A 10,791-nucleotide genomic window follows, 5' to 3' on the forward strand; every position below is an offset into this window, starting at 1 on the left:
CAGGGAGAAGTAAGGACATGGAGACCTCATGCTTCAAGTGTTCCTTAAAGGAAGAGACAATAGGCATTGTTCTGTTACCTAGCATTTATCCCCACTTTTAGTATTAATTTCTCCACCATTTCTTTGGGGACAAATTTAAGTGACTTCAAAATGAAAGAGAATAGCTTTATTTTAGTAATACGGATGTCTGGTGGAGAAAGGGGTTCCATGGGTCTGGTCCTCTGGTTAGCATTCTTCCCCTGAGATCTAGGGATTCTTTAAGTTTCGTTGGAGGTCACACTAGGAAGGAATGAGAAGGACTTGCCACAGCTACGTTTCCCCAGAAACAGCCACCTTTGATCTACCCCATGTAGGAAATGGAACAGCATAGGAAGTTGTACTGGTGGAGAAACAATGACCGTATCCTCTATATCGGCTTAGTATTGGATTGGTAATAACTCTGATGGCTTTCCTCTTAAACGTGTCACCACTTTCAGCCAAGATTTACTGAACACCTACCGGGTGCTAAACAGAGTACCGAGCGGTAGGTATTTAGCAGTAAATGAAAGAGACAAGACCATATTCCAGGCTCATAGCACAGATAACTATAGACTTCTTAGTTACCAGAGCTTTAAAAATAAGAGAAGGACCGAGGATGGAGCAAGGTTAGGAAAAAGTTTTCCTGACACTCAGTCCTGAGCACCACATAAAATCAGGCATGGAGATGCATGTCTACAATCCCAGAGCATAAGAGATGGTCAGGAGGATCAGAAATTCAAGACCATTCTCAGCTACACAGTGAATTCAAGGCCATCCTAGAATATATGAGACCCTGTCTTCATAAATAAATAGAAGTAAATAAAATTTATTTTAGTAGTATCTTTTATTTGTTTCTTGAGATACTCTCAGATTCTAATCAAGCTGTCCTGGAACTTACTGTTTAGCACAGGCTGGCTTCAGACTTAGAGAAATCCTGCTGCCTCAGCCTCACCAGTGCTGGGGTTCCAGGAGTGAGACATAGTATTTTATTGAGTTTAGTACAAAATGTGGTCTCAACATTTAATTATAATTTTAAAATATTGGTGAAATTGTTTTACATTATTTTGGGGGGTTTTGTTTTGGTGTTTTGTTTTATTTTGTTTTGTTTTTGTTTTTATTTTTGTTTTTGAGACAGGGTTTCTCTGTAGCTTTGGAACCTGTCCTGGAAATTGCTCTGTAGACCAGACTGGCCTCAAACTCACAGAGATCCACCTGCTTCTGTCTCCCAAGTACTGGGATTAAAGGTGTGTGCCACAAACACCCAGAAAAATTGTTTTTCATACTAATCCCCTGGAACGCTGTGTGATCTGCATAAAAACTCCTCAAGTCATAGGCTTTATTTTGTTTTTAATTTTTATTTGTTTTTAATATTTATTAAACAAAGAGTAAACGATGATAGTGTTGTTTGTTCACTATCTATAATATCTGCTTCAGAACAAGAGTTCAAATATAGACCTACTAGGAGACACTTGGGTACCTTTCTTATGTATCATCATTTGTTTATGTTTTTACATCAGCTGTAACAGTGTGAGAGTTACAGATCATGCGGCTCAGTCATTCCAGCATTTAATTCACTCCATTTTATGACTCAGTACACTCTCGTCCCAACCAGGGATGTCTTATCACCCTGGGCCATCTTCTCCAGTCAGTCTAAGTGTTCTGCCCACACAACACCCAGCCACAGTGCTACAGTCAGCTTTTGCTACAGATGAGTTTGCAACAGCTTCTCAAATGTCTTCCCATGAGCCACACACACAAGCAGAAAGAGCAATAACAGCACAGCAGATACAACAACAGTGACATGCTTAGAGTAGTGGCCACACCCACCTTTTCAGTAGCTTACTCAAATATGCCCACTTACAGAGCCTGGCATGGTGGCATATGCCTGTAATTCTAGAATTTGGGGGTAGAGGTAGGAGAGTATAAAATACATGTCCACACTTGGCCACATAAAACAAAAATAAATAAAAATTTAAGACAAGTTTTCTCTCTGTTACCCTGGCTAGTCTAGAGCTCACTCTGCAGACCAGGCAGTCCTTGAACTCTGCCTCCTGAGTGCTGGGATCAAAGGTGTGCACCACCAGGTACTACATAACAAATCTGAAGCCAGCCTGTACAGAGTGTGACTCCTAACAGGCCCCACACTTGTCATGGGAAATGCCACAGACACACTTCAGTGTAATTTCAAGGGGTTCCCAGAGGCCCCCCCCCCCCCGTGCTCATCCATGGAATCTACTCTTCCGGCCCATCTGTGAGCAACTCCTTCTCCCCTTCTGGATTTAGGTAGAAGATCTGATTGTGAAGTACCGGAAAAAGAAGAGAACAGTGGCTGGAATCATCGTTGAGCCCATCCAGTCCGAGGGCGGAGACAACCATGCATCAGATGACTTCTTTCGGAAGCTGAGAGACATCGCCCGGAAGGTTAGAGTGCCTGAAACGAGGCTGGACAAGATCACAGGGATTTCTGAGTTCAGTTCCCAGAGCAAAAAGTTGGTTCCACTTCTGCTTTGGAGTCCATGAAAACTTATATGTGTGCAGAAATGGACTGGCCTTATTGAGGGCATAGAAGTTGGGCTTGGTACTGGGGTAAAGCTCCATGGGACAGGTTTACCTAGCTTGCACAGAGCCCCGTGTTCCATCTGAGGTGGAGGCAAGCTTGAGCTGGGAAGCATGGGTGAATCTTGTTTAAAGTAAGTTTGCTGAATCAGCCTCTGGGGCTGGAATTGCAGTCCATTGGTAAAGCACTTGTGTAGCATGCACAAGGAAGGTATGGGTTCAGTCCTCAGCACTGAAGAAAAACAAGTTTTATGGGACATGATGGCTCAAGCCTACAATGCTAGCACTCAGGCTGTGGCAAGGAGGATTATCACAGGTTCAAGGCTATTCTGAGTTATAGAAAGTTTAAGATCAGACTGGGTTACAGAGTGAGAACCTAACAAAAAAATTAAAAAACAAAAACAAAAACCAGCTTCCAAAGTACTGGGAGTTTTTGTTTGTTTGTGGTTGAGGTGTTTTGTTTTTCTTTTAATTAATTTATTTTACTGTATGTGCATAGTGTTTTGCCTGCATGTATGTCTGTGCAGCATATGCATGCAGTGCCTACAGGGACCAGAAGAATTAATCAGATCCCCTGAAACTGGAGTTACAGACAGTTGTGAGCTGCCATGTGGGTGCTAGGAATCAAACCAGGGTCCTAGGGAAGAGCAACCAGTGCTCTGGAACCATGGAGCTATCACTCCATCCCCCAAACTACTGTTTTAGTCTGGTGCCTTAGTTAGGGTTTCTATTGCTGCTACAAAACACCATGACTGAAAAGCAAGTTGGGGAGGAAAGGGTTTATTTGGCTTAAGCTTCCACATCACTGTCCATCATTGAAGAAAGTCAGGAAGGAACTCACACAGGGCTGGAACCTGGAGACAGGAGCTGATGCCAGAGGCCGCAGAGGGGTGCTGCTTACTGGCTTGCTCAGCTTACTTTCTTAATAGAACTCAGAACCACCTGCCCAGGGTTGGTCCCACCCACAATGGGCCTGGCCCTGCCCCCCCATCAATCACTAGTTAAGAAAATGCTCTATAGTCAGCTCTTATGGAGACATTTCCTCAATTAAGGTCCCCACCTTTCAGATAACTGTAGTTTATGTGTCAAGTAGACATAAGACCATCCAATGCACTGGGACTTTTTCAGTGAGGAGATCCCTAAGATGGCCACAACCTCCTGCTTTCTCTTTCTGGAACTTGCCTTGTCTTTCAGTCCATTGTGGTCTGTTGGCAGCAGATGTAAAAGGTGCAGTGGCAACATCAACTCTTTAATTAATGGATTGGGAATTGTATGCATTAGCTTTTTGTCACTGTAACCAAATTGCTTGATTTAAACAGAATAAGCTCCCCCCCCAGAGGAAAGACTGACTTTGCTCCATAGTTGTCTGGCCCCACATGCTTGGCAGATCACCATGGCAGCCGAAACATGCGACAGCAACATTCACATCGTAGCTGAGAGGAAACACAGAATGAGACAGGAAGTGACCAAGAGATACTCTAACCGTGCTTCCAAAGACCCACCTTCCAGTGACCTATTTCCTCCAGCTACATCTCCCCACTTCTAAAGTTTCCACAACATCCTAGTAGCACCCTGGCAGGAGACCAAATGCTCTCCATAGGAGCTTATAGGGGAAAGTTCATGTTCGCATGGTAATAGGTATATGTAGAGTGGACACGTCAAACCAGTCAGTTCATAGATAAGACACATGGGACATGAGCCAGCTCACACACATAGGGAATCGGTGAATCTAGGTAATGCTGCTGTGAAGGAGGTGGCTTCTCAGCTTCAAGCTTGTACATATTGCCTTCTATCAGTCAAGTCCACGAGCCACAGCAGCCACATGCAGCAGAGCTCTGAGACTGGGTGGGGAGTCTTCCATGTTCTGGTTTTGTTGTATCTGGGCAGTTCTAGGGTATGTTCAGATGCAGCTCTGATCCAGACTGTTCTGTTTTGGTCTGCATAGCTGGGAAATGGGGCTTGGCTTTGCAGTTTCTAGCACAAGGGTGGGGCACACAGCTGGGCTGCAGCTTGGCTGGGGGTCCCTGGAGGCTAACCTGTGTTTGTTTCTCCTTACCCTGTTCTCGAAGCAGCATGGCTGTGCCTTCCTGGTAGACGAAGTTCAGACTGGAGGAGGCTGTACAGGCAAGTTCTGGGCCCACGAGCACTGGGGCTTGGACGACCCAGCCGATGTAATGTCCTTCAGCAAGAAGATGATGACCGGGGGCTTCTTCCACAAGGAGGAGTTCCGGCCAAGTGCTGTGAGTATCCTGGCTTTCTCTGCTTGTTCAGATCCCATGGCTGTTCTCTTACATACCTAAGGAACCAAGGGGCCCTGGGTGGCACAGAGGTTCCTTCAGTGTCACGTGCAGTAATAAGGTCAGTAGCTGCTGCTCTAGAATGGATGCTTTGTGCCTGTCCCATTCTGGTGGTTCCTTAGTTTACACAACAATCTAACCAAGGAGCCTCGTATTATCTCTGTAATGCTTTACTGATGGCAGGCCAGGCATAGAAGGCAAGCAAATGAGAAAAGTAACTATGGCAGAGGTTTCTCATTGCCATGGTCCAGAACCCAGTAAAAACATTTTAAGGAAGAGTTTGGGCTTACAAGTTGGAGGGATGGAATACATCATGACTGGAGGCATGTGACAAGAGCAGGAGGTGATGGGTCACAGTGCACTTATGGTCAGGAAACAGAGACAGGGTAAGTGGCTCTGGACAATAAAGCCTTAAGGTGGATCCAATGCCCACTTGCTCCAGCAAGGACACACTCCTTAAAGGTTCCACAAAATTTATGGGGACATTTTTACATTTAAAACACAGCACCCTCCAAGGTCTGAGCCCATTAGTGACAGTCAAGAATCTCACAGAGCCCACCTGTTAGCCATACATATACACTACAAATTTTCATGTGTGCATATAAACACACACACACACACACACACACACACACACACACACAGCTTTCAAGAGTCCAAAATCCTTAAAATCCTTGCATCATTCCTATGGGTAGTTTACCCTCAGGGCTGCTTCATATCTCAATTTTAATCTGTGCTAAGGGAAAAGAAAAGAAGAAAAAAGAGGCCTCTTTTTATCTTTAACAGCCTTCACAGAACGCCCCCCCTCCTGCCTGCCTGCCCCCACACACAGTTTAATTGTTATGTATGTGCATGCTGCTGCCAGCAGAGGGCAGAAGAGAGCTTCAGAACCCTGGAGCTGGAGTTTCAGGTGCTTGACAGCCACCCACTGGGAGTGCTAAGCAGGGAACTCTGATCCAATCCAGAAGAAGGCTCTTAACTGCTGAGCCAGCTCTTAGGCCTATGTCTTTTATTCCTAACATGTAGCTTAAACCTGGGCATGCGGCCAGTCCACATGGTAAGAGAGGCTGGCAAGTGTTTTAGTTGGCAACATTGCCACTGTAAGGATTCATGGATGAGAAAAGTAGATCATGTTTAAGAGTCAGCAGACCATGATGCAATCCCAGTACCACCACCAATGAGACACATTTGCTATCACTAGGGCCGTCTAACCTTTCTGTACCTAGGCTTCCTGCTACATAAAATGAAGACTGTAGGGCAGCTGTTCACCACATAACAAGGTTTCAGCCAACAGTGGGTGTACATACCACAGTGCATCCCCCGAGACTGAATTGTCTGTGACACTATAACGGCATTTTAGTTTGTCTAAGAATGTTTGCACAATAATGAAATCACTTAACATTGCGTCTCTCAGATCATTGCCTTTATTGAGTGATGTACCACTGCAGTTAAGGAACAGTCATCTTGATTTTTCTGGGCCGAAAAGACTTCCCAGGGTATGTGACAACCAGATCTCTCTCGATAGTGCCAGCCTGTACGGTTGTCACTGGATAACTTCGATGAGCTAAGCAATGTTACCCTCCCAGCCCTTGGGATGTTTGTCAGTTCAGTTTCTCTCCTCTTTGGGAGATGAAAAGGTGTAGGTCCTGGAGAAATGGCTCAGGCAGTGAACTGCCTGCCATGCAAGCATGAGACATGAGTTTGAGTCCCAACACCTGGTACAAGCTTGTCATCCCAGCACTGCTGAGGAAGCAGAGGCAGGAAGCTTCCTGGGACTTGCTGGCTAGCCAGCCCTCCAAATCAGTAGGCTACAGCGTTAGGGGAGACCCTATCTCAAAAAATAAATCAATATTAAAAATAAGATGGACAGCTCCTGAGGAACAACTTTGCTCCTCAGCTAGGTTTACCCCAGGTGGATGACAATTGACCTGGTTTGAGCCACCTCATACTGTGTATGTGTATGTATAGGCACATGTGGGTTCATATGAGCACACATGCATGTTTGTACACATATGTGTAGGGGCATATACAATTTTTTGCAGGAAATGCAAGGGAGGGTTAGAAACTTCAAGTAGAATCATTCATTCCTCAAATGGCAAATAGTCACCACTAGCTAAGGGTTGTTAAGTAACTGAGTTTCTCTCCTGGGCAATGAGAGACTCACGTAGAGACCTGCACAGTCATGTCTGAACAAGCAGAGTAAAGGGCTGAAATGAAAAAGAGAGGCAGGGAAAGGTGTGCCTAGGGGTGTTCTGTTGTGACAGCCCTTCTGATCGACCTCCTCTCTCATTCTAGCCTTACCGGATCTTCAATACCTGGCTGGGAGACCCCTCCAAGAACCTGCTGCTGGCCGAGGTCATCAACATCATCAAGCGGGAGGACCTGCTCAGCAACGTGACCCATGCCGGGCAGACCCTGCTCACAGGGCTGCTGGATCTCCAGGTACCTGTCTCAGCCCTGCACTGCTTGCTGCCCCCAGTTCTCAGCTAGCCATGCTTTCAGGTTCCCAGGCCTTGGCATGTGCAAAAACAGGTAGCCTCATTCTTCCATCTCAACCCCAACCCTGGTCCCTCATTATCTCTTACACCAAATTCAAACATTCGTTTGAGAAGATTCTCCCTGTAATGCTCCTGTAGCCATAATTCCCCCCTCTGCACTGCCCATGTTGCAAGACACATATGTAATTGCTTTATTTTTATTATACTTATTACATTATTTTCATGTAGCCCAGGCTGGCCTTGAATGTGATATGTATCAAAGATGACTTTGAATTCCCCTTCCTCCTTCCTCTACCTCCAAATCCTGGGATTACAGATGTGTGGTACGATGCCGGGCTCACGGACATAATTTTAAATATCATAGAAGCCAGATGAAAAGCAAATTGGAATAGGTAACATTACTTTTAGTATGTTTTACTTAACCTATCTGATGTCCAGAATACTAATATTTCAACAAATCATCAATATAGAAAATAAGGCATGTGGGAAGCCTGAATCGAATGCCAATGAGCTCAGTTCTGAAAAGACAGAGAGAAGGGAAGTGGGAGAGCATCCCGGTCCACAGCGAAAGTTCTATGCCAGCAAAGGCTGTAGACTGAGCCTCTCTCACAAACAGGGCTAGAGAGGAGGCTCCGCTCCCCAGCATCCACATAAAAGCTGTGTGGGCGTGGCAGCACCAGTGGGTACCCAGGTAACAAGCTCTCATCTCAGTTTGTCTTCCTTTTCTAGGCCCGGTACCCCCAGGTCATCAGCAGAGTGAGAGGACGAGGCACCTTTTGCTCCTTTGACACCCCAGATGAATCCATACGGAATAAACTCATTCTGATCGCCAGAAACAAAGGTAAAGGGGGCAGAAGAGGCTGAACTTAGCCATCTCATCAGGCTATAGGTGTGGATGCCAAGCTTTGCTCAAAAGAAAATTTACTGGTGGAATTTATTCCTCTCACCTGAGCGTCTGTATTTTGGGGCAGAGTGCCATGTGTCCCAGGCTCACTTCACACTTGCTATGAAGCTGATTGAGGGTGACTTAAAATGCTTATTATATTCCGTGCTGAGGAGCGAACCCAGGGCCTCAGACAGGCTGGCCAAGCCCTACCACTGAGCTCCACCCTTTCTGGTGCCTTCTTTTGGAGTTCCTGCAGCAGCCCCAAAGGACAGAACCGTTAGCTGGGTTTTTGTTGTTGTTGTTTTTTGTTTATTTATTTATTGTAGTTCTGGAAATCAAAGCTACAGATTTACACATGCTATAAGACAAGTGTTGTGCCGCTCAGCTAGCTACCACTACAGCCTGCCCACCACCTTTATTTTTCCTTTAAGAAAAATTCTTATTACATCTGTGGGGTGTGTGTGTGTGTGTGTGTGTGTGTGTGTGTGTGTGTGTGTGTGTGTGTCCAAGTATCATGCTGCACACATGGAGATCAGAAGACAACTTCATGGGGTCAGTTCTCCCTTTATGTGGGTTCCAAAGATTAAATTCAGGCCAATTGGCTTCCATGATAAGTGCTTTATATGTTGAACCACTTCATCCCTACCCACCCCTCCACCCCTGCCACCTTTTAATTTGGAGCCAAAAGTCTCCCTAATTTGGCCAGAGTAGCCTTGAATTCTCCATATAATTCAGACTTACTTTGGACCTACAGTCCTCCTTCACAAGCCTCCTGAGTAGCCGGGTTATAGGCATGCTCCACTAAGCCTAGCTTTTAACTTTTTACTTATTTATATTTTAAGATAGGGTATCGTTGTGTACCCTCGGCCTAGAACTTGGAATCCTTCTGCTTCCACGTCTCAAGTGCTGGAATCACAGGCATGTGCTATCATGCCTAGCTCAGCCTCCTTTTTAAAATGGGAAAAAATAATTGCAAAGATAATGAGCAACCCAGGCAAGTCTACCCAGACACACAATGAAACCCCTTGAAAACCAGCAGTGCCCGTCCTTCTGCATTATGGCTCAGCCCCTTCTGCATATGCTTTTGGAATGTATTTATTTATCTATTTTCTTACTGCAGTGCACCATGAGTTTCTGGCAAGGAGGAACTTTTACCTTGAGATTTCTCTACCATCCCACCCAGTAGGAGGAGGAGAGCTGACATTCAAAGTTAGGAGAGCTGGGCCTGGTGGCACATGCCTTTATCCCCAGGCAGGCAGATCTCTGTGAATTCAAGGCCAGCCTGGACTACCTAGCAAGTTCTAGGACAGCCAGGGCTACATGATGAGACCTTCTCTTAAACACACACACACACACACACACACACACACACACACACACAAATTATGATTAGGAGGGAAAGAAAGAAGAGGGTGGGTGAGAGAAGGGAGAAGGGAGAGATGAATAGTGAAGGTCAGGACAGTCAAGGACGGTGACATTACCCACTTGCCCTCCAAGTCTCCCAAATGTAGCCCTAGCAACTCCTACTCCTAACCTAATCTGTTCTTCTTCCAGGTGTGGTATTGGGGGGCTGTGGTGACAAATCCATCCGTTTCCGTCCCACGCTGGTCTTCAGGGATCACCACGCTCACCTGTTTCTCAATATTTTCAGTGACATCTTAGCAGACTTCAAGTAAAGAAGCCATCCCCGTGACATTCAGAGAAAGCCTGATCTCAATGGTGTCAACTTGATTAGTTTGCCTAATTCATATTTTCACTTAAAAGTTTATCAGAGGCGAATGCGTAAACTGAAGGGTCATTTGTGGGGCAGGCTCATTGTTCAGTGGTTGTGGAGGAGCGAGCAGGTAGGGAGGACCTGGGTTTGAGTTTCCTCCCTGCAGAACTCCTGGTGCCAATTGGTTAAAGCCCTTAAGTTCTGTGTAAGCCTTGGACAGTCTTAGGAAAGGCCATGAGGCCATATTTTTGTCAACCCTGGACCAACCAGTTTCTTATAAGCCACCCAAGGCCATTGCACCTGCTCTGAGGCAGGTGGGCAGGATCCTTGGGTCTCAGTCTATCTCAAGTATCCTGTCTTGGGATCAGAGATACTGGTGTCCTCTTGTCCTTCATGAACAAACTGTCCTTGCTTCTCACCAAATCCCTAGCTCCATGCCCCACTCATGACTTAGGAAGGGTCTGGATGGTTCTCAGAAAGATGACAAGTAGGGAGAGAGGAGTGTGTCTAGAGGAGAGGAGGGACTCCTGGTATCCTCAACACCAAGATCCATTCAGCTCTGTGCCTCTGGTGCCATCCTTGGCCTGTGACTTCTGTCCTTGAATGACCTGTGCTCCTAGAGGATCTCTGAGTGGGATCAGTAGGCAACATTCTCCATCCACCCTGTGTCAGTCTTGACCCAAGAGAAGGAAACTACATCCTGAGCATCCAGGGGACACATGGGAGCTGAAGTTGCCTCTGGAGCGTGAGCTGAGGAACATGAGCAGCAGAGCCCCTTCATTTCATCCCAGGGCCTCTGACCTGTGACCCCTCATCCTGGGA

The 10,791-nt window shown here is 46.0% G+C and overlaps 1 protein-coding gene across 1 annotated transcript in view; it reads left to right on the top strand.

Annotated features, from left to right (window-relative positions):
- Abat (4-aminobutyrate aminotransferase) overlaps nucleotides 1-10,034 on the top strand; it is a 35,171-nt gene extending 25,137 nt beyond the window's left edge. The window contains exons 10-14 of the mRNA XM_051181393.1: nucleotides 2,302-2,439; nucleotides 4,647-4,814; nucleotides 7,167-7,313; nucleotides 8,099-8,210; nucleotides 9,810-10,034. Coding sequence (XP_051037350.1) covers nucleotides 2,302-2,439; nucleotides 4,647-4,814; nucleotides 7,167-7,313; nucleotides 8,099-8,210; nucleotides 9,810-9,931 — 687 coding nt within the window. The 3' untranslated portion in view covers nucleotides 9,932-10,034. The remainder of the gene's footprint in view (nucleotides 1-2,301; nucleotides 2,440-4,646; nucleotides 4,815-7,166; nucleotides 7,314-8,098; nucleotides 8,211-9,809) is intronic.
- Nucleotides 10,035-10,791: the final 757 nt, after the last annotated feature.

Source organism: Phodopus roborovskii, unplaced genomic scaffold (genome assembly GCF_943737965.1).
Source record: "Phodopus roborovskii unplaced genomic scaffold, PHOROB, whole genome shotgun sequence".
NCBI classification, from domain to species: Eukaryota; Metazoa; Chordata; class Mammalia; order Rodentia; family Cricetidae; genus Phodopus; species Phodopus roborovskii.